At 43.6% G+C, this 23,513-nt stretch overlaps 1 protein-coding gene across 7 annotated transcripts in view; it reads right to left on the bottom strand.

The window, feature by feature from the left end:
- LOC117605063 (nucleolar protein 4-like) overlaps positions 1–23,513 on the bottom strand; it is a 116,641-nt gene that overhangs the window by 15,334 nt on the left and 77,794 nt on the right. For 5 of the 7 annotated variants that reach the window (XM_076688395.1, XM_034325887.2, XM_034325886.2 and 2 more), the window contains 2 exons: positions 6,414–6,468; positions 2,472–2,705 (listed from right to left, as the gene is read on the bottom strand). In XM_076688395.1, coding sequence (XP_076544510.1) covers positions 2,472–2,697 — 226 coding nt within the window. In that variant the 5' untranslated portion in view covers positions 2,698–2,705; positions 6,414–6,468. The remainder of the gene's footprint in view (positions 1–2,471; positions 2,706–6,413; positions 6,469–23,513) is intronic. The other 2 variants (XM_034325889.2, XM_034325890.2) reach the window with 1 other exon arrangement.

Genomic DNA, 23,513 nt, shown 5'->3' with positions numbered 1-23,513 from the left:
AGATAACCGCATGATGACGGGACGAAGATTTATTCGTTGTTTTCTTCGGGCTTACCTCTTCGGCGACGGAAAAGAGGAGTTGCTTTCTTGGAAGAATTCATTCGAGAAATATATTGCTGTCCGAGATATGTTTTATTGGACACGAAGAATGATGTATTTTTTCAGCTACTGTTTCGTTCGCTACTATAGTCCAAAATTTAAAAAAGAGTAACAGAAAGTTTCTCGCTATAAATGGTCCCTTTTGCACCCATAACAAAAACCACGTCCCATTAAAAAAAAATTACCAAAATTAATAACAGACCAAACGAAGGAGGGTGGAACGTCAGTAAAGTAACATGAAATATACTCCAGCATTTTCCCTGGCAATTTTTCCGAGGCGATCGTAAAGCGGAGGCCGCGTCGATTTATCGCGAAACCGATTTGCGAAAGAGGACGGGGAGAACGAGAAGAGGGAAAAGGCGACTCCGAAGGAAGGTGGAACCATCGTCTCTGGTCTGGTTGCACACGTACCATCGCATCGCGACTTCGTCGGCTGGTTCATTACGCAATGACCACGTCTGAGATGTAGAGGGCCGTCTCGAAACCAGTTTGCCAGTAAGGATGCCTCCGAGAAGGGAGGCAGAGGGCAACGGTGAATTATCCTTCCGCAACCTCGCCTAACTGAACCGTTCTGCGGACCCGTGGGTCGTGAAAAAAGGAAAGGGGAGTGCCTGCTTGTCTCGATGGGATTCTACCCGCAACGAATCTCAACTCGTTTGAACATCCTAAGGGATGAGAAAAGGGGTTGTTTCGAAATTGACCGTTTGGCGGTCGAAATTCACCCTTCTGTCCAACGGTAGCCAGAGTTTTTCTTAGGAATAATAAAAATTGTGTTAAATAAATAAATTTCAAACTTCAGGAATTATCAAGAAAACAGAGGAAACAGGTTGCTGTTTATAGTTTCTTGATTATGATCGAACATAAGTCAATGAATGTTGTATGGAAAGGGAAAGGAATAGTTTGAATATCAGACTTGACAGTGAACTCGTGTAACTGAATCGATTCGTTCTTGTGAGAAAAAGAGAAACAAAGAATGAAATGTCTGATTTGATAAGATCAGTGTACACGGGTTCGTATATCTGATGATTTGAACGCTCGTATAACTGCATACTGCACTAGCTTCAATGAAAGATAAGAAATAATTGTTTGCTTATCTAAGTAAAAATTTGAAATAGCTTCTACTGGCTACCCCAGACGATCATTCAATAAATCTGGCTGCAAATATACTTGCTTCTCTGATTTACAAAGATGAGAACTCTTTGAAACATTTAAAATAACGATAAATCATTTATCTTATTTACTGAAATTTTGCAAATATTTTTTCCCCAAGTTTTATCCATTGGAAATTGTGAAAAATCACCGTTGCACGATCAATCTTTTAAGACACGAAATTTACTCTCCCCACTAGGTTCACCTGCAACCACGCGACACAATAATGGTCGACGCGTGGGTGACACGCCGAACGAGCCCACGGTTAATTAGCGGCGTTAATCACGGCCGATCAACAACGGAGAACCGTGTCGTTGTCGTCGAAACGGCTCGGTTTCACGGGCCAAAGAAGGAGCAGTGAATTTCCTACGCAGCACCGTCACAGCCCGACAATCCATTAGTCACGTCGAGGTACAACGACAAAACTCGCATGAGCTAAATAGCCGGTACACCTTGGCCCCGCGAAACCTGCAATTCACCATTGCTCGTCGGAGAAGGACGCGAAACTTGAGCATTGAAGTCTCCGCCGCGCCGCGCCATGCCGCGATTACGCCTCGAATGCGGCGGAATCCTTTTCAACTCGCTCGCAGGATTTCGTCAGAGAAACCTTCTGCCTCCTGTACCGAACATTTTTCAGATCTTGTTCTATACAAGAAACGATATTTTAAAGAACACGTTACTATTGTTAAAAGTTATTTGGAAATTTTAGATTATTAAATAAATCAGAAGTTTCTGCAGTTCTTCTGAATTGCCTCTGTTAAGAATTAATTATAGCAATCTTACTACAAATTAGAAATTAAAAAAAGTATCAAGAAATTATTTAAAAAATAATGAAAATAACATAATTTCCCAGCTTCATGCAAAATTCTTAAGAAATGATTAAAATTAAAACAGCTTATTAATAAATTCACGTATTCTCGATCAATTAAATTTTCTGTTTAAATAAATAAAAGCTACAAAATACTGTAACAACGAATATAACTACAACACGTACTGTAAACCAGTGCCAGTAATAAACAATACCAAAAATAAAAATAAAAAAACAGCAAATTCCTTCGTTCATGCCAATAAACAGCCCCTGTTTAATTTCACCCCAACGATATATACCGGCACCCTCTTGGTTCGTTTTACTCGCTGAATCCGCGCGATCGCGGCAATGAAAACTGTAAATAAGCCGAGGACACTCACTAGCTCGCGATTTCGTCGATGAAATAAGGTGTTACCTGTAAGTGTGGAGTTGTTAATGGTGTTGTTTGCCGTGGATATGGCCGATTGGCTGGTGACAGGTGTGCCAACGGTGGTGGCCGTGGTTGTCGAGGAGTTATTTGGCGATAGGGCCGCGTTGGCTGCCTGAGCCTGTGCCTGGGCCTGGGCCTGAGCCTGAGCCCGCTGTTGAAGATTATAATTCCACGCGAGCAGCATCAGCTTCAGGTTATCCGGGTCTTTCATGAACGCGCCTGCCGAAATTAAAAGTGCCAATTGGTCTCAGGGCATGATTAATAACGATGAAATGGTGCCGATAGAGGTGGTTGGTGAGAATCGAGGGCCCACTTTTGGAACCGGATTGGTGACAGGAAACATTCTGGGAGGGCGAATTTAAGGAAATTTATAGTCGGCCGCAGAAATATAGCGTGAGAAATATTAAAATATATTTTAAATTTAATTATTTAAAATAATAAATTGAATTGAAAATTACCCTTTCCATATTTGAAAAACACGAATTAGATTTCTGCGCCGACTATACTGTGAATGGGCAAGGAAGGAAATGTATTACCTGTTAATTACTGTGTCATAGAGGAATATTACTTGGTTTTCTGTGCTCGTTTTAAAATTGTATTGTAATTGTGTTGAGTTCTAGTGATTGTAATTTAAAGTGATTTTGTGTTCAGAATAAATTCAACGTGAATGTTGTTTAATATAGGACAATTATATCGGAATTTGGACAAATCAGATAGAATATGCTTGATTCGTTTCTCGATCGATCGAAGCTCCCGATGTTCGACGGCGCAACAGGTCAAACTATCGAAATTCCCCGGCATTCGACTAATTCTCAAGCTCACTCGCGCGAAAATGCAACTACGTTAACAGTTTCGTCACCGATCGCGCGTTTCCAGAATTTTCATTCGATCGCATCAACAGGTAAGCTCGTTCGAATTCCAAGCAAGGGTTGCTGCAGGTACAAATAAAACGCGATGAAGACGTTTCGTAAGATACATCAATTTGGAAGATTGTACATTAGATTTCAGTACTTTTCAAATCTAACTCGAAAGTTATCACGAGACAAATGATTTTCGATTTAAAAAATCTTGTATGCTTGTTTTCATATCTCCAAGAGGTAACTATGATTATGTAACTAGCAAAAAATGCGGTCGAGTCAACATACATAGAAAAAACGAATGGAAAACCGAAATTACGTAAACGGAGAAGTGCGTGTCATGAAGAAAAATGAACCTCTTCGTTCTGAATCCTATGAAAAATCATTTTAAGCTCATGTGTAGGTCTAACAAAATTTTTATCTCATCGAGCATTTGCCTATTATTTAATAAATAAATAAAAATCTTTTATAGACAAGCTGAGTCGTTTATGTCTGAACTGAATTTCAACCTTTTCTGAATATTTATTTTTCCCAATTAATTCCTCAAACATATGTATTAAAATAGAGCTCTCAATAAGTATCTCAGGATTTTTTTAGATTGTTTGAAAATTAAAAATAGCACAAAAATTAGTCGTAGACATAAGTGACCCAGGTTGCTCACAGGGAGTTCTTAATAATTATAACAAATAAAAGAAATATTATAGAGGCAGAGTAAATGTGACGCAAAAGTGCGACAGGGAGTTCGTCGAGTGTCAATTAAAACCTCATGCCCGATGAGTACTACAGTCTATCTCGATCGTTCAATTATCGATCACCTCGCGTCGCGTATGAGTAAAGAACAAGCTCCGCAACAAGTTCCACAGGAAATTTCGTGTATTCTGAAGAATTTTGGCGCAGGCAAGCTCATTAAACGAACCGTGAAATCGTTACGTTTCGGCGGTCGTGTCGAAATAGCAATTAACTCCTCTGACTCGATGCCCAGTTGGACGAAATTTGAAGAAATGAGGAAAAAGATTTAACTTGGTAGATTTCTCTAGTGCCTTTTCATAACACATTGACTGCCATGCAAAATTTGTTGAAACTTTCATTAGATAATATTTTTATTTGGAAAAAATTTTCATTGGAAAATTAAATAGGGGTTGGGGTGGATCTGGACCCCCAAAAATCTAGACTGCTCCCTCGTTAAAAATGTGGACTTTCACCATTTGAAAAATTTGAGATTCCAAAATTCTAGAATCCTAAAACTTTAGAATTTCAAAATTTTCGAGTTCTAAAATTGCAAAATTCCAAAGTTACAAAACTTCAAAATTTCAGACTTCCTAAATTGTAAAGTTTTAGACTTCTTAAATTGCAAAATTTCAGACTTCCTAAATTACAAAATTCTAGAATTTTAGAATTTCATAATTCCCAAATTCCAAATTGCCAAAATTTCTAAGGGACTTGGCCCACCTCAGAAGGTCTAAATTAGACCAACGAAAATCTTATCCACTATTCTCAGAATATTTCATTTCCTACTATCCAGTATTCCAAATACCTAATAAAAATATTTCTAATTAGGCAATAAAATTTCCTTTGAAAAATCATGTGTCACCTAAACATGGATGACATGGCAATCAAAGTGTTGCAATTACCATTTACTCTACCAATATAAACCAGGCATTAGAAGTTAATAAAAATGGAATACCAGTGTACGCGTATGAATTTACTTGCACTATTATCCTCTAGCAATGTAAACCAGTCTCAACACCGGGTGCAAACACATCATGTCGATTGATATCGTGCTGGCTGTCGCGGTACGTGCGAAGAACAATTTCATTCGATCGAAATGCTGCGGGATCATCGACGAAAGAGGAGGTCGGCGAGCATCCTCGTCTGATTAATCGGTTGTTTCTCAGAACCGCGAGGCAACGTCATCGTGCGAGGCGCGAGTGCATCTCGTTCTTTTATGTAAGAGGCCGCGGTAACGAGATTACGAGGTTGAAATGTCGGTGCATGCTAATAAATACGTCGCTCGTCCGTAACGCGGACCGCGACTGGCTCGATTCAGCGAACGTGTTTTCGAACAGGTTGCCGTGCTTTTATACGTCAAAATACCAGGTGCCTATTGTAAAATTCAAACGAGACGAGAAAAAATTTTTTCAAAATATATTTTGCCATCGTGAAAAATAATTAAGTACTAAGAAAGACGATCCGCCTCTAATTCTGCATTCTTTGTGAAGATAATAATGAATATAAGATACAATAAGATGTATTGAATAAACATAATTTAAAATTGAATAAATTTCAAGAAGAACATAATTGCACCTAAATGTCATTTAAATTTGAAATGAATCCTAATAAGGCAGAAAGTGTCATTTTATGAGAAGAACTGATTTTTAATATCGTCATCTTATGACGACATCCGTACCGAAAATCTAAATTGAAACAAGATGAAGGGAGAAACTTTTGAAGCTTACTATGCCGGTCTCCAGAGTTCCCTCCAATTGCAGAGTCGATTCGATCGAGCGAGAGAATTAGCAGTGACACGTAGAAGGGCACTCGAGCGACGGCAGAACGAAAGCGGATAGAGGAAGGAAGAAAGAAAGAGGGAGATTTATTAGCAGCTGGATAAAGTTGGCGGCTGACGGGAACGGCGTGACGTCTAAATCATTCAAGCCCGTTCAATAATGCAGAAACGCGACGCCATCGCGTACGATTTGGGTCAGATTCTCGAAACGACCGTGTCCTGACCTGTCCAATGGACAACGAACGTCGGTTCGAACCCCTTTTGTTCCCTGAGTTCGATAAAATTCTAAACATCTGATAAACGGGGATAAAATTGCGGGTGAGATATCCGGGTAATTTTCGTCTACCCGGGTGTCTCGTAAATTAGAGGCCTAACTGAAAAGATCTACTCCATTTCGAAAACAGAACATTTTCCCGAAGTGCTGGGTACGAAAGGAGACACCCGAGTAACGCAGGAAATTATTCTCGCGGTCTGATCATCTCTGGTATGAATGAGAAAGAATGAAAAATATATATAAAAATAAACGACAAGGTCTGCGAACGGTTAATGAAAGGTTTTGCTTACTCGAGTAGTGATCCTCCTCGGATATGTCGGCTGGCTCTGGGGTCGAGATGTTTTCCTGCAACAAGATGCAAAGGTGCGGTTAGAGTGTGTGCCGCCACTTGTCACCCATTCGAATGGTTTTCTCACGCGAGAAGTGTCGTCGAGGTGCAAAGGGTTGAAACTCCCGCAGAAGGGTTCTCGCCCGTTGCTCCTCCGAACACTCCTCGCGATAAATGTTAACGTCTGGTTGATTTTGGCAACGTTATTACGCAATTTCTTAGAATTACTCATTGGAAAACAGTGAATTAACACGTTTACTGTCACGAAGGCCATCGGTGACTGGCGTTCGGAGCTGGATAAAATTGAAAGAACAAACGTTTGAAATACTGTTTTCAATCGATAGATGCTGTACCGGTTAAATACTACGATATTCTCAATGAAAATATTTCCAGGCTGTAAATGAGTCGAATGACAGCCAGAAATCAGAGCCGGACTTCTCGATCCCGTAGTCAATCGTGCACGCGTTTCATAGAATCGCGATTGTCCTCGCGATTGCGACACGAAGAAACACACCGGCAGACTTTCCGCACACCCACGGAACGGCCGTGGACTTTATTGTCCCGGATCGAGAGGTGGCTTGCGGCGGTGGCTTGCGGTTCGTCCGTACGCAAATTACTTACGCCTCGTCTCGGCGACGTGCCGTGAGAGACGGGATTCAGGCACGTCAAGAATCTTGGATCGATGCTGTATAGTTGGGCTCGGAGATATAGCGCAGTCGATGCGAAATTATAATTAATTTTTCGGTTGAAAAATTGAAGAGCTTCTATTAAAATTAAAATTCAGACACTGCTATGTTTCACATTTTAATTTATAATCATATTATATCACCGAACCTAACTATACTATAACGATCTCGAATCGATTACGCTCGGAAATATAACGGAGTCGATGCGAAATCGGAATTAATTTTTCGGCTCCAAAATTAGTCTCTATTAAAATTAAAATTTAAACACCGCTACATTTCATAATTTTCAATTACATTATATTTCGGAACCCAATCACACCGAAGAAAAACCGAAAGCTGCCTTAATGAATACAACCAGGCATTGATATCACCGGCGATCGCCATGATTGGTCGCTTCAGGTAACACTTTGCTAGCTAATTTCCCTAAGGAAAAATCCTAGTTACGCCAATGATCCTAGGCGCGTGATTCAACGTTCACGAGCAGCCTGCCATGATCGTTTTACGCGGCACCATTGAACGAACCTTCCCTCGTCGTCAGGGTTTCCCGTTGAAACGAACGGCCGTCGGTTTCGCAAGGCGTGCGCGCAAGACGTATGCCTGGTCCGACGACGGGCCGACTTGAACGGGTCTCTCCTATCTGTGTCAGGTCTCGTGTTGCAACTGCAGAAGGTCGACCGGTATACCGTGCGGAGAGCACGGCCAATTGATACCGGTCGCAACTTTGCCCGTTGTTGTAGGACGAACGGCGACCGACTTGTACGCGCATACCGTCCTCCGAGTCGCGCAAAAAGTGCCGCTGATGTAACCGAGAAATTCCGACCGTGCCATGCGTGGCCGGTATCGCAGCTGAACCGAATCGGAGGACGGAAGAATCTTGAAAATATAACGTTCCATTGGAAAATCGATCGGGGGAATGCGTACAAAGTCCGCGAGAGAAGTGTCGACTTTAGTTACCATACGAAAATATCATTTGCATCAAGCGTAACAAGAAATAAAGACATTCCACCATCCTTTAACACGCGTTCGCCTAGGATCATTTAAATCAACATCCATCCATCAAAGTCCTTCGGATCGTCGAGACGTACCCACGCAATTATAATTCAAGTTCATTAATCTTGAAACGCGAGGCGAACAATTAAAAGGGGTTGGTAAGCCGACACGAGAGTCCCGCGAATTGATAGTCCAGATCGCGAGTAAAAGATGAATCCATTAACCCATTTACTCGATCTACGCGGCGATCAATCTTTCCGCCCACTGGCATCACGTCGATTGCACAATCTTCGTTCTGAAACGAAAGGAGAGAGAAAAAAAAAAGGAAAAAGAAAAGAAAGGCGACCATTGACACGAATACTTCCTTTGAATAGCGACAGGCCAATGATTTACTATTCCCGTTTCCTCGATCCTGGGAAATCGCCCAAGAAACGTTTCGTCGCTCGAACAATGCTCGAGATACCGATAGTCTCGTTACAATACTCCCGCGCATTCCGCCTCGTAATCGCGGCGACGGGCGATCGTCAGCTGGCCAGGAAGTGTGTTTTAATAATCGATGGAATTTATTGGCCAACGACTCGTATCTTTATCGTCGAGCTGCTGCTCCGACTTCCAATGACGCCGGTTATTTTAAGAATCTTTTATTAAGAATTTAATATAATACCGATGCGGTCGGTGATCGATTGACTTTCCCGATTTTCCGGGGTCTTTTTCACGTTTTATATATAAACCATTTTCGATTCTTCCAATATGACATTTTTTCAACGATTTCTATATTTTATGAATTGATTATATTTAGGAGCGATCGCGAAAGAGTTAAGGAGAATTTCTTAGAGAAAGGGTGAAAGATTCTTAGGCAGGGGCGTGCGATCGTTGGGGGCCCGCAGCCTAAAGCGACTCGTAAATCATGCGACGGCTGGGGCCGAGGTATCCTAAGGTCGCAGGTACTAATGAACAATGTCCTCTGGCTTTCTCTCTCCCGGCCGTTTGTCTTCTCTCTTTCTCCCCGTCTCACCTACGCACGGGTCGCCCCACTTCCGGCGGATGTACCCTGATAAATGGGAATCTCGCCGAGCGCACGGCCAGTCGGCCGTATACACCTACGACGGAACGTAGCATGCCGAATGAGAAACGAGCCGGGAGCGGTGCTCGTCTTCGAGGCCGGCAACAAGAAGCACCGGAGAAAAATGAGGGGACCAGACTCGCCCCGGCTGGTCGTTTAACGCCAGGAGGAAGCGTCGAGTTAACGATTTCATGAGCCCGTTCTACCGTATCCTGGCGCGGACTTTCTAGGATGAAAATAGCCGTTGGACCGATTTTTCAAACCGTAAAAACCGAAATGCATGGCGTCATAAGATGACATCGACGCTGGAAGCATTAACGCGTTACTTATACACGGTATACTACTTCAGATCCTACATAAATCACATTTCCAACGATAAAAAGTCAACCGGTCCCGACAATTGTTCTTGCAAACACTCGAAATAGATCTGATGAGAGATACCTACGATGGGGATGACACGGAGCCTCCCTGTTTCACGTACATTCACACCCGTCCGCTAATGTAGTGGTTTCAACTCTCACCCCAAGATCTGTATTTGTCATGTACATTAACGGGATGACAAACCGTGTCATACTGTCCGGCTCGGCAACGAATCCCGTGAAACGATGCCCTCCTCTGATTCTCACGTAAAGAGCTCTTCCACGAAGAAAACGAGAGAAGGTTAAAAAAGCACGAAGAGGAAAAAGAAAGAGAGAGATACGGGTACACGTTGTCGGGTGGACCTAAAACACGGGTTACGGAGAAAGAAATTGCCCGAAGAGGGAGGGTGAGATAGGGGGAGAGAGAGAGAGAGCCGCACACGGTCAGGGAGATACGGTTGGAACATTTGTTTAGTTGACTGCAATTAAGCCACTTGGCGGCAATTGTTTGTCGCTCAGCACAGAATTCCGCTCCCACCGTGCGGGTACGCGGTCATAAAACGCGGGGACGCGTGTGCGTGGCAGGCGCGCGTTCGTTGTTGTACCAACTCGCCACCAACACGGCAATTCCAGACGATAAGGCCGAGCGAGTTGCCGGGGTTAGGGGTCAACCGGGTCCAGTAGCCGGTGTCCGACCAATCAGCGGCTGGCAACCGGTCGGACACTCCGCGAGATCGGCCCCGACGATTGCCTTTTGTCTTGGAACGCCGTGGATCAGCGCGATGAATTGTGCGCCGAAGTCACGCGACCGAGCTCAGTTAGCTTCGTCGCGATCTTGTATGTACTCATCGAATTTTATTGATTCCGATGATCGTTGGCTAATAGTAGGCTAAATGCCGTCGCGGCGGTCAGAAATTCTAGGGAATGATGATAGATTTGTTATTAAAGGATGTATCGTGCTATCTTACAGAGTCCTTCAGGAGTTTTCTCCCGTGCCAGCGGCTTAATCTCAATAAGATGGTTCCGCGTACAGTACCGCGCATGGCGGACTGCTCTAGGGAAAATGGCGGCGTAGGCGAAGGTGGCGCCACCACTCGGGAAAGATTGATCTAGTACTTTTTATAAGTGCAAGTTACTATAGCGAGTGGTGGAAGTTTCTTTCTCTATATCGCCATTTTCCCTAGACAAGATATATAGCTAGAATGGCGGACTGCCCCAGGGAAAATGGCGGCGTAGGCGAAGGTGGCGCCACCACTCGGGAAAGATTGATCTAGTACTTTTTATAAGTGCAAGTTACTATAGCGAGTGGTGGAAGTTTCTTTCTCTATATCGCCATATTTCCTAGACAAGATATATAGCTAGAATAGCTTCTGATTCTTATTTTTAATAACTCATTAACCTCGTCAAAAGTTCCCCATATTTCAAAGTATCTCCCTGAAGAAGCTAAAAAAGGATTTAAACATTCTTCGTGCACAACAGGTACGGTCGTAAATCGCTTACGAAAGGTCACAGTTTGTTCGCCGCGTAGATTTGCCAAGAAATAAAAAGAAATTGGACCATTAGAACGGTCGGAATGGTCGGAAATCGTTCTGATGGTTGATTTAGTTAGCTCTTCTGGCTGGCTCTCGGGATAATGGGGAAATGATTGTGGCCTACCGATGATTTCAGGGGCCGTGTGTTTTGGCTGGGTCGAGAGAAACACCTATCGTCGATTCCTCTCTCCGTTGGTCTTTCTCTCCTCCCTCGTCTCTACCTCCTCTCTCAATTTCGGCTCATTTGCCTACCAAATCCGGCGGCCTATAAATACACGGGTGCTCCAGCGGTGAACGGATCTCAAGGTCATCGGTAATTTACCTCAGGAACGACGCTACACGCCCTTGCGCGCATGCCTCTTTCTTTCTCCATTTTCAACAGTCGAAACGGATTTTTATCGTTTCTTCAACCATATTCGGCCCGGCTCCTCGCGTTTAATCTTGGAAATGTGGGACGCAACAAAGGATCGCTTCTGCTCTTTTAACTCGTAAATCGCAAAGTGACATTTCTGATTATAAATATCCTTGGCTACTTACTACATTACAGTGACCATTCGATAATTTCTCCCCATAGAATGCTCCATTAGAAACAGCCCCACTCTCTGTCATAGATAAATAGCCGCACGATATCTGACCGTTTCTTAGAAAAGCCCATTTCTAGAGCTCTGAAAACGGGAAATTATAGAGCTACCGTGGTTATTTGATCAACGCAGACTAGGCTGCAGGAAGGAACAGAAAAATGGCTAAAATGACGCACCTGCGAGACATCATCGTCTGACAAAAACAGATAGAAACGTACGGTTTCGTTGCGGGAGGACGGATCTTTATGGCAGGCCAAGGATACCGATCGTCGCGCCTGTTTCGGAGTATAATTCGTGGTTGCACGCGAGGAAGATGAAGAGGAGCGAAGAGGAATGGAGGAGCCGGCCTGACGTCATCGGGAACGAATGCTTCAAAGCGGCGTGTTCAGGTTGCGTCAGGGGGATCCGCGATGATGGTCGGAGCTCGTCCGATTCGTAAGGCAGTCGGGGGAGTAGGAGGAGAGGACGTCGGGGTCACCATCGCAGGGATAACCTCACACGTGTGCGGCCCAAAAAAAGAAAGGCCAGAAAGAAAGATCCGACGGAGGCGGTCGGCCAGACGGGAAGAACGTCGAACGATCCGCGGAAAAACGACCGGAGAGATCGCGTTATCGCGGTGTCGATGATCGTTGGTCAACTGCACAGGTGATAAGGGACGATGGGAACCGTGGACATGGACGTGGAAAATTTTCCACTCGCGATGGGAGCACGCTGGTGATCTTTAGCTGATGACGAAACACGATCTGCGGAATGGAATGGGCTTACTTTCATGAATTTTTAGACGATCAACTGGTCTATAGTTTGACTTTTGCAAATGATTGTTTAATTTACCTATCATGAATTTTGTAATTTTTATAGACGTTTATAAAATTTCCTCCTTGTTGAATATAACACTGTAGAGAAAAAAGAAAAGAGAAAATTTTCTTTTGAAAATTGAATACCTTGAAGAATAAAAATATTAATTTTCAAAAATTAGAAAAATATCAATTAAATAAAATGAAAGTGCTAGCAACTTCTTTAATTAAATATAGTTGATGGAAGCGATATAGACGAAAAATAAATTTTAAAGATATGCAGGGAAATAAGGGTGTACAGTCCACATAGAAATATAACGTGATGATAAATCTCTATCTATGTCACCGTTTGAACCTGCACATTATATTTCTTCCACCGACTATACGTCGTCGTTGGCCGTTTCTATATCAGGCAACAAGCGTGACGATATCGTCAAGTAACGTCGACGTTTTCCCACCGGGTTGTCGCTGTATTTTCGAGCCGGTCTGCAGTTTATCCAGCACCAGTCACGGATAACAACGGTGCACAGCGTGGCCGGTTGGCTACCTTACTTGACCCTCGCACAACGAGGGACAATTGGGTGTAACAGTCTCCCATTCGTTTGTCTGTCCGTCCATCCGTCCAGTTGTTCGTCCATCCAGACCGTTCGTGTTTCTCTGAATCCTCGGCCGTGTAACGCGTCCATTATTCCCGGGGTGGAACGGGTTGTGCAATCGTGCATGTGGAATATGTTTCTTTCAACCGGAAATGCAATTAGATAAATCAAAATTATTGATCTGAAAATTTTTTAATTTCTATTTCGCGTGAAATTAATTTTTATTTATAAAATCTATCCAAGAGAGTTCGAATTTATTAAATTGTTCAGTGTATGGGTCAAATTTATTTACGTTTATTTCGCAAGTCGTCGTATTCCGGTCGCGATAGTATATCTTTCGAGGAACACGTGTATTCTTGCGTGCGAAGTATATCAGCTGTTCGAGTTTTCGCGGCGCTGAGTCGCGGAGGATGAGAACCCGAAGAACGAGCGAACGAAAAAGAGGAAGAGAGAATAGAGCGTCGTTTCGAGCACGCGCCCTACTCTATTCGGTTCCGCCGCGTGGACGCGTTCGATTCGTCCTCTTCAGTCGCGTATCGCGCCACGAGCAGGGAGTATGCAATTTTCTTCATCTCCTCGACATTTTCGCCACTTACCCAATTCCATAATTCTATGATTTGATACCTTTTTACCGTTGCCAACAGTGAGTGTACATGGTAAATCAATTGATTAATAAACCCCTTCATTATTAAGGGTGATCATAGTCAGTCATCGTTGAGTGTACTGATCATTTCTACCATATGAAAAAAGAAAAGAAACAGGAAAAATTTGAGTGGAAAATTTAGTGTGCAATCTGTCTGATTAAGTATCATCCATCAAAAAGTAGAATAATTAAACTTTCTAAGAATAAAATATTTTATTCTCCTCCTCATCCGCGTGTACTCAGCTTCATTTTCTTTCACGACTCCCACGCGCAAGAGAGATACAGACACGTGGGATCGATTCGATGATAATGACGTTAACGAGAAGTCCAAATGACAGGGAAACGTTGAAACACACGCGATAAACCGATTAATGCCGATCATTTAGATCCTCTTAACTACGAATCGCTATAAGATCCTTGAATTCGATCGTTAGAAAACAGTCGTCTTTAATTTTTACTCTAATGCTTTCTTAATTACCTCATACATCGTATAACAGGTCCTTTATAAAAAGAATAAATAAATATCTTCCTAAGAAATGAAATAAAATATTTTTCCATCCTGTGTATTTAATTTTCAAAGGGTTAAAAAAGATTCACAGGAAATTCCAGGGTATAAAAATCAGACTGATTTAATTTTCTTTCAAATTAAGCACGATGCATCGATGAGGTTTCCAGATATAAATTTTCATGCTAATTTTTAACCAGACATATAATAAATCTAATATAAAAAAATCTAATCGTGCCGCGTTAATTGACACCGTCGAGGAAAGGCTAGTACCATGAAGATGGACACTCATCTGATATCAACGTTCGCTTATCAACTATGCAATTTTTTTTCCATTTCACCGAGTCTTTCCCCACGAATCAGATGGTTATCTGTTCGTAGTGGGATGGTCGAAGGGTTACGGGCCCCGAGAAACACAACTGGAGAATTATAAACAGTGAACAACATAGTTGAAATGTTGCCTACTCTCGGGGAAGGACAATTGAAAAATTATGCTATTACGTAGGCACCGAGGATTTATGCACTTTGAAACGAACAGTTGTGGGTGTCAAGTTGTGAAAGTGAAGAGATAGTATATTAGTGTAACTGTAGATTTCCTGGTAAAATCAGTTGCTGCAGACTACCATGGTAATTGTAATAAGAAATATTCAAAGTAAATCAATTTTTAATTAAAATAGGCTGCAATTAAATGAGTATGCAAGCTAAAAAACGGTGCAAGGTAACAGGATTTCTTGTTACAAAAGATATTTCGTGGCGGATAAAACGTGTGTCCCGGTTATTCGGTGGAGGCAACCCTTTTAGTTGTAGCAGGGACCTCGAAAATCCGTCTTGCCCATCGAGGAAGCTTGTCTGTGCTCGACACAAGAGTCGAGGGCCCCTCGAGCTGAAACTCGCATGCGAAAGGAGCCAAGCCAAGCCTGCCAAGGGAATATTATTGTACTTGGCGATGACGCGTACGCTCTGCGAGGAGGAGGCCCGTCTCGCCTCCACGAGGAACGAGAGGACGTTGAAGAGACAGAGCGAGTGAGAAAGAGAGGAAAGAGAGAGACTAACTGTGGAGGCTCTGTAAAGAGAAAATGAGAGAGTCGATGCAAGAAAAGAGGGTAATGAGAGTCAAAGAGTTTGATGGAGGAAGGGAGACAGCAAGTGGGCGTTCAAAAATGAAAGAAAAGGAAAGGAAGGGAAGACTGATGAGGCTAATAGGGTGAGAGGGAAATCAGAGGGCCAAAGGTAAGGGAAAAGAGGTGAAAACCGAGGCTGAAGGAAATGATATACCGAAAGAGAAGTGAAATGAAGAAAAATCTCAGAAATATGAGGAGCATAAAATTTTCATGATTTAGAAAATAATTTTTCGAGACTTTCTGCGAGAAGAAACATTATTTCACTGTTCTATCGGGACGATTCGATGAAGAAATCTCGCAAGAGACAGCAGGACAACCATTCTCAGAGATTGGCCACGTGTTGCAGGTTTGCCTGACAATCAGAACAGCCTGTCCTTGAGCTGGTTGACCAAACAAGAGGGGCGGTGACACGGGGGACCTCGAAAAGTAAGAGATCGCGAGAGCAGCTCGTCCTCGCTGATACCGTCTGCGCGCGTCGAAACGAAGCGGAAAGAAAAAAAAAGCAAACGATGCCAGAGGTCAAACTCTGCTCACGTGGCCCTGTTGGTTATCAGCGATTGCCCTTTGCTTCTTTCTTTCTACCGACCGGTGCTCGATAACGGGACAAACGGAGTCGCGAACCGGCTTCATAAATCGCGACGCGGATCGGCGAACGGTAACCGAGTACCGGGATGAAGATGAATTTCATCCGAAAGATCTTTTGACGCTTTGTTTGTTGGAAACGTTGAGGAAATATAGATAAGTCGATGAATTTCTATGAAAAATTTCGGGTACTCGGTACTGGGATCGGATAGGGTTCTTGGAATACGGAAACACATTTTTTCAAATTTTGGAAATTCTGAGGCAATATAAATAATTCCAGACTTGATTCAATTGAATATGCGGAATATTCGGATTTTGGTAAAAATATTTATAGTTTTGAAAGTGCAGATCCGACCCGACTCGACCCAAAAAATAGTGAAGATCCGACCCAATTCGACCCGTCCTGAACGGTGGATGCAATCCACAAAGTGCATCCTCGACGCGATCCAAATAATGCAAGCTTGACCCGACCCGGCAGTGCAGAGCGAATCCCAATATTCGAATACCCGAAATTTTTAGGTCCTCCCACACTTCTAGAAAATCAAATAGAAATTCACCCTTACCATTATCCATAAAAATGATTTCTCATTAGAGTCTCTCTGAAACACGTGACTATTTCAAGTATTAACTTGACATTGTCGAGTGAAGCCATACCGTAAGACAGTCCATCAAGGCTATCTCGAGAGGAAGCATCAGGCAGATCTCAAAGCGACAACGCATCCGCCACGCTCGGATGATGAACAGCCCTCGATCAGGTTTGCGGGGGCCGTGTCTTCGATAATCGATCGGCCGTAGTTTCGGGGCGGGTCGTCAAGATTGAGCCATCGGGGACACTTTAGCCGGACAGGGAGCACAATGCGCGAAGGAGGGGGGACTCGATCGGCTCTCCAACGTCCAATCCATAAATCGAGAGGTACCTTCGTTTTGTACTTCGTTAATTGCCCTCGAGGGGAATCGGTTTCTCAGTGTCTAATAAAGAGCCTCTGTCCTTCTCCCAACCGACAGGAGCGTCTTCTTTTCTCAACTCTTTGGTCCGCGAAAAGCTAAGAGAAACTCGGACAAAGAAGGCTCTCGATGGAGAAAGAGACACGGAATGATAGATATACAGGGTGTTCAAATGAAAAATATTCGACAGTCACTGATGCTCGGTAATTCCCTGTCTCTAGATCTTGAAAAACGGTGAATTATCGAACGGTTATTGTACATTGAACCCAATCGCTAATTCCTTGGCTGGTATACAACAAATCAACTTGGCTCGCGACAACTCGCTCCAATATCGAAGCAGTTCCCTTTTGCTAAGCTTATCTTATCCGGCGACCATACCGCGCCCATCTTAGATCCGTTTTGACAGAGCAACTCGGGTTTCTGGTTGGTGCGTGCACGTAAACTCGTCCTCCTCGCTCGGTTAGACTCAGTGTCCTCCCTGGAGCAAGCAAAGCGGAGCGGAGCGTGTATCGACCTCGGTGATGCCCGTAGGTGTGGGTTCGGTCGGTCGGTTTGCTCACGCTTGCCAGCCTGGCGACTACCAGTCGCCTCTTCTCTTTTTCCATCCTTCTCGCGTGTCTTTCTGTTGGCCGAGCCCTCGAAAAAATCCCCCAATGCCAGGAGAAATGGGGGCAGGAGCGGTCCTGCTGAGAGGTAGGGGACGATTCTAGCCGAGAGAGGACGCTGTTTCGAAAGAGGAAAGGGAGTTTATACACTGGCTCTCCCACCGTGCATTTGCTTCTTCATCATCATCTTCGTCTTCTTCTTGCTCCCTATCTCGCTTCTTTCTTGCCGGCTTCCTCTTTATCTTTCTCGTTGCACCGTCGACTCGTCTCCGCTCGTATTCCATTTAGCAGGGGCGCCGTTGGAACCGACGGACCGTCATAGAATACCTTATAGCCAGCCTGGCTGCCAGTGAAATAAAAAGGATCCTCTTCCTCCTTTCTCTGCTCGCGGCATGCCAAAATAAAACGGTTAGGCCCCTCTCTTATACGGGGTGTCCGCTGAGGAGTTCAACAAACTTCAAGTGACGTTATTTCCTTTTTCAAAATTCTTTGCCGCTATTATGTGGCATGATGGGAGCCTTCCATTTAGAAGAATTTAGGAAGAATCTAACATAGATAAGTCTATCTTGCTCTACATCGCAAGAGAATTTAAAGTCCTTAGGGAATTTTTCTACCCATTTTCCCTAGGGAAGTCCACCATGCTCGATACTGTACTAAATGATCGCCATCGAACTACCCAGTTTCATGACACCCTGTCGCAATCTATAATTTGTTTTCTAAAAAACAAGACCTCCTTGCCCTATACCGTAAGGGAAGCCTCTAGGGAATTTTCTTATCGATTTTCCCTAGGGAAGTCCACCATGCTCAATACTGTACTAGGTGATCGCCATCGAACTACCCAGTTTCATGACACCCTGTCGCAATCTATAATCTGTTTTTTAAAAAAACAAGGCTTCCTTGCTCTATGTTGCAAGGGATGTCCCTGGGGAATTTTGCTATCCATTTTCCCTAGGAAAGTCTACCATGCTCGATACTGTACTAGATGATCGCCATCAAACTACTCAGTTTCCCGACACCCTGTCGCGCTCTACAATCTGTTTCTACTCGCCAAGTATCTAAGACCCGATGAAGATTCCACGTGTCCCTGAAGAACCTTATCTACCAGTTGTATTATACCACGAGACTTAGCCGCTAGGCACATCTGCGCGGATACAGGCCACATCGGTTTTCCTCGGCGAGGAGAGAAGCCAAGAAAGTGGCGGCAGAAGATGGGGTGGGGGTCGTTGAACGGCCTGGGTCGAGGGGTTAGACGAGGAAGACCGGGGACGACGATGGGCTAGAGGACGACAGAAGAGTCGGCAGAAGAGAACTGAGGCTCGGATCGTGAAGGAAGAGGGCGGGGTGAGGGGCTAGGGGGGCAGAAAGAGCCAGAGACGCCAGAAGTGGGAGTCAAGAACCCTACAAGGAATTAAGAGCTTATTCATAACAGACACCGTGATGAAGATCCTATGGCTCGTGAAGCGGGGAAAGGAAAGTACCACGACTCTCTCACACCGTGGATCTTTGGAATACCAATCAACCGGCTAATACGTTTGCCCATGCGGGCGCCAAATTGCCTGGGACAAGAGAGACCCTCGTGCGTTTCGAACTTTCCTCTGCTGTTCTCCACGATCGAGAACTGGAAACTTCTGACGTGTTTCCGATGGTATAGTTGGTGGAATCGATATGGCGTAGTCATAAATTAAAGGGTTAACGCGTTGGCTGCCCCTTTCGACGAGAGGTGGAACTCCGCGTAAATTTATCACGCCGTTTCCATCGGGCGATGTGATCTCTTTCGGCAAAGTTTATCAAAGAAAAATTACTGTAACACTAAGAAATAATAATATAGTATCGAAGAAGACTAAGTAGAAAAGAATCGGTTGGATCAAACTGTAGTAGACGTATATCTACTCTACTTAAAATGTGATGTTGACTGATTTTTAACAAATTTTGTCTAATTAAATTATTCAGAAGAATCGACCGGAATATTTATCACATATTTCCACTAAATTTAAAGTCTAGTCGTAGTATTGAAAAAATATCTTCTACATATATGTACTTGGAATAAAAATACTGTTCAATGTAAACGTAGAAAAGCAATAAATTTATTGAAACATTCGCGGAAAGATTTACTTGTATTTTCAGGTCTGAATTACATCCCATGTACATTGCAAAAATATACTTCACTTTGGAATAAAAATAGCGTTCGAGCAGGTGAAATTTCTTGAAGTTTGGCCCCAAGGAACTTAAAATTATTCCAAACGATTTTATATTAAATATTCATTTGAATTTTTAAAATTTAGACAATTTTTTAAATTACTCTGCGCTGTTTTAAATTACTCACCATTATTCTTTTCATTTTTATTACGTTTACGATTCAAAGTTAATTAACTACTTATTTCGACGCTTCTTCATCTTTTCGCCCTCTCCAGCGCACTTGCGTCTCGCTAAAAGGCCGAAAGCCGAAAACCACGTAACAATATCAAAGAAGGTGTAAAGCTTCTCTCGACGAGGAGAGTCAGTCAGAGGGACTGCGTGAAAAATGCCGGCATTTAGTCGCGACGCGTGCAGGGTATCGTCGTTTCTCTTTGAAGCCATTGTGCTGTTCGCGAGGCCGACTCGTTACAGGTCTCTAAAGCACCTCTTCTCGCCAGACCGGCGCATAAACGACGCGATCGCGGGGGTAGTTTACACGGGACGATCAGCATCGCGACGCTATAACAGCCCGTGGAATTACGACGGAGGCTTAAACTTTTACTGGTTCCAACGCGTCAGCGTCTGGCCTTGTTTTTGCTCGTTCCAAGAAATCTCCAAGACATTCTACATCTCGATGCTTTCACATCTTATTTTTCCGATTCGTTTCTGGTTTAATCAATCATTTGCTCGAGAAATCGAAATTCTTTTATATTTGGTAATTCTGCGACGCGAATCATGTTTCGTGAATGTTAAACAAAATCTATACGATGTAAATGTTTAAAGAAACAGCAGATTCTTTATAGGGAATGAAAGATTCTACATCCTGAAGCGGGTACTGAAAAATGCATTACCGTGAATAGAGCGTCTATAAGAAAGGAGAAATGGTACCGTATACGTTTTCTTTAACAGGTCATCGAGGCTCGCACGAAAATGGCTAAGGGATGACAGGATATCGCGTGCCGCATCAAGCACCGTCTGGAAAACGGGTTATACGTCGCGATGGAGAACGATATTGGCTTTGGTAGCCCTGGCTAGGCAAGCGAAGCCTTTAAAACGGCAGCGAGATTTTATAGGAGTTTATCTCCCGGTGATGGGAACGTTAGATAGGAATGGAGTCATTCGAAACTGCTGGCCGTGGCCAAGGAGGACATGGAAAATGGCATGGAATTGGAGTCGCTTGAAGAACGACGAGATTGATGCGAGGAAACGACTTTCGACACGATAACGTCGACCGAAGATAAACGAATTTCATTTAATAAAACTGAAATTTTAGATCAATCTCATTTTTCTTTAGAGAAGACTTCCTTTAGAAGCTAGTTAGAGATATTAAATAAAATCATCCATCGTAAAAGGTTATGTTGAATGGAGGCGCCACTTTCGCCTACATCGCCATTTTCCTTAGAAAAGACTCCCATGCTCGGTACTGTACATTGCCGAATAAGCTAACCTTTTCTACGGGAAAATAGCGATATAAGGTAAGAAGATTCCATCACTCGGAAAAAATATTAAACAAAATTTTCCTATGTAATAGGTTATGGTGAATGGTAGAGCCACCATAGTTTACACCACCATTTTCCTTAGAGTAGACTCCCATGCTCGATACTGTACATTGCCAAATAAGCTAACCTTTTCTAGGAAAAAATAGCGATACAAGGAAAGGAGGGCACCTCAGAAAATATTAATTAAAATTTTTCCGTATAAAAGGTTATGGTGAATGGTGGCGCCACCATAGTCTACACCACCATTTTCCTTAGAGAAAACCCCCATGCTCGGTACTGTACATTTCAACGAACTCCGATTGTCTGTCCGCGCTACATAAATGGAACAGCCGGATAAGGGTTAAATTTTAGATCCGACTGCTTTTTCTCGATCGATAGAAGCATCTTGACTGTCGAGCAAATTCGCAGCTGTTCCCCAAGTCCGCCTCGAAGGACGGGAGAGAGAGAGTATGGCCTGCTAAAACTGCTGGAACACCTGCGAAGTATTAGCATAGCCTGACTTATTAACAAGGCTAAGTAGAAGATCCAGTTGAAAGTTTCTACCGGAGGGACTTCGCTTGTAGCCGTTTCTCGGCCTTAAGTCATTGACGAGACGCCGGCCGTTACCAATGGAACCAGAACACCGTAACGAAGTCCCACACATTCCTGGTTTAACGAACCGTCCGTCGTCCCGGTATGTTCAAGGTCTTCTTCATCAATCGAGCTGATCTCCTCGAGGCTGACGCGGACTCGTCAAATCGCGAGATATCACGAGCCCAGGCTTAATGAAAGGATTAACCGCTTGTTTCGATATCGAAGGAATTAGATTAATGACGATTACGATGGACGATCTTGGTTCGTTATATCATACCTTTCCGAGGTTACCGTTACTCTATCAGTGTACAGAAAGATTTAATTAGAACCTTGCAAAATAATCGAAAGAATTTCAATTCGATTGAAATAGAGACGATTGTAAATACCATAAGATCAATTAAAAAAATTAAAATTCTTCCACTATCTGGAATGACGCGCACGTAAGACGCGGACACGTCGCAGAAAATCCGAAGATAAGCCACGTGACCTTCCGTTCGTTCGACGGAGCGTCGTCATCGGCGTCGGTGGCACGAGGGACGCCAGCGGATCGGCGTCAACGTGCACCAGCCGCCGGGAACGAGGGGCTGACAAAGAGGCGATTGAAGGGCCACCACCACCCATAGGGGAGAGAGCTGACTCGATCCGTTCTGGAGGGAGAGGCGTGACGCGCGTGCACGCCCGAAACTCAATGAACTGCTATCGATTAGCTGCTCATTTTATTCCTCGCGTTCGTGCGCCGGACTCGTTAAACACTTCGATCCCACCGTCATCCTCCCACCCCATCGGCCTCCTCCACCCGCGGCTCATCATCTGCGTTTTTTTTTTTTTTTTGTCGCGGGGGTAGGGAACTGAGTCACGAGGGTAGTGGGTCACTGCGCGGATATTTTTTTTTTCCAGTCGCGAGTGAAAGCGGGTCGCGCAGGATGCTTTACGATGTCCTCCGTCGATGACCAGGACAATCGCGGAGATTTTCTAACAGCTCGTGAATGTTGATTCTAAAAGAGTTTAGAGACTTATAGGAAAAATGAATTGAAGAAATTTTCTATTTAACGGGATCTATCGATGATTTTGTCATCGATTTTGACAATTGATACCTAGGAGACAGATTCGTCTAATTTGCGGGCCGACTTAACGAGCGATCGTTCGATTTGGCCTGGCTCCAAGGGGGCGCGAATCTTCGAACGCGGAGGAGGCGTAGAGATGGAAACGGGCGATGAAAGAGAAGAGGTGGCGGCCGCGTGTCAAAAGGTGCGTTGTACTCAAACAAAGTAAGATATAATTAGACGGGTAGACGGCTGCGACTGCAGGAAGCCCACGTGTGAAAGTCGCTCGCAGAGAACCTCAGTCATCGCTAAAAAGATCCCCAGGAGCACGGGAAATCGCGCGCTTTCTACGACTTTTACCCTGATGCGCCGAAACTCGAGCGGAAATAGAATACCACTTGCACGCTCGAGACGTTTTCGAAAGGCAGCCTCGATTTTCTCTACCATTAAATTCATTCACACTTTGTCCGTAAAATAATAGGTAATTTTAGTCGAAGCATTTTTGTGTAATTAAATGATTTTCTTAAGTTTGGCTCAGGACCGTATTAAAATTTCTATACTTTAACAGGTCCCTATATTTTAAATAAAATTAAATCAAATTTATTCGCAAGCAAAAAGTGCATTAATAATTATAACCACGTGCCCTATGAATTAGGGCCCAAAATTGCATTTGTTCTTACAGAATGCTAAATTGAAATATTTATGGAGCTCCTATGACGTCCAAAATTCAAGAAAATACAGATACCTAATTTTCGATCCCACATTTTGAT

The sequence above is a fragment of the Osmia lignaria genome, chromosome 5 (genome assembly GCF_051020975.1).
Source record: "Osmia lignaria lignaria isolate PbOS001 chromosome 5, iyOsmLign1, whole genome shotgun sequence".
In the NCBI taxonomy this organism is placed as follows: Eukaryota; Metazoa; Arthropoda; class Insecta; order Hymenoptera; family Megachilidae; genus Osmia; species Osmia lignaria.
The sequence above is the reverse complement of the archived record's forward strand: the minus strand, read 5'-3'. Positions and strand labels throughout refer to the sequence as shown.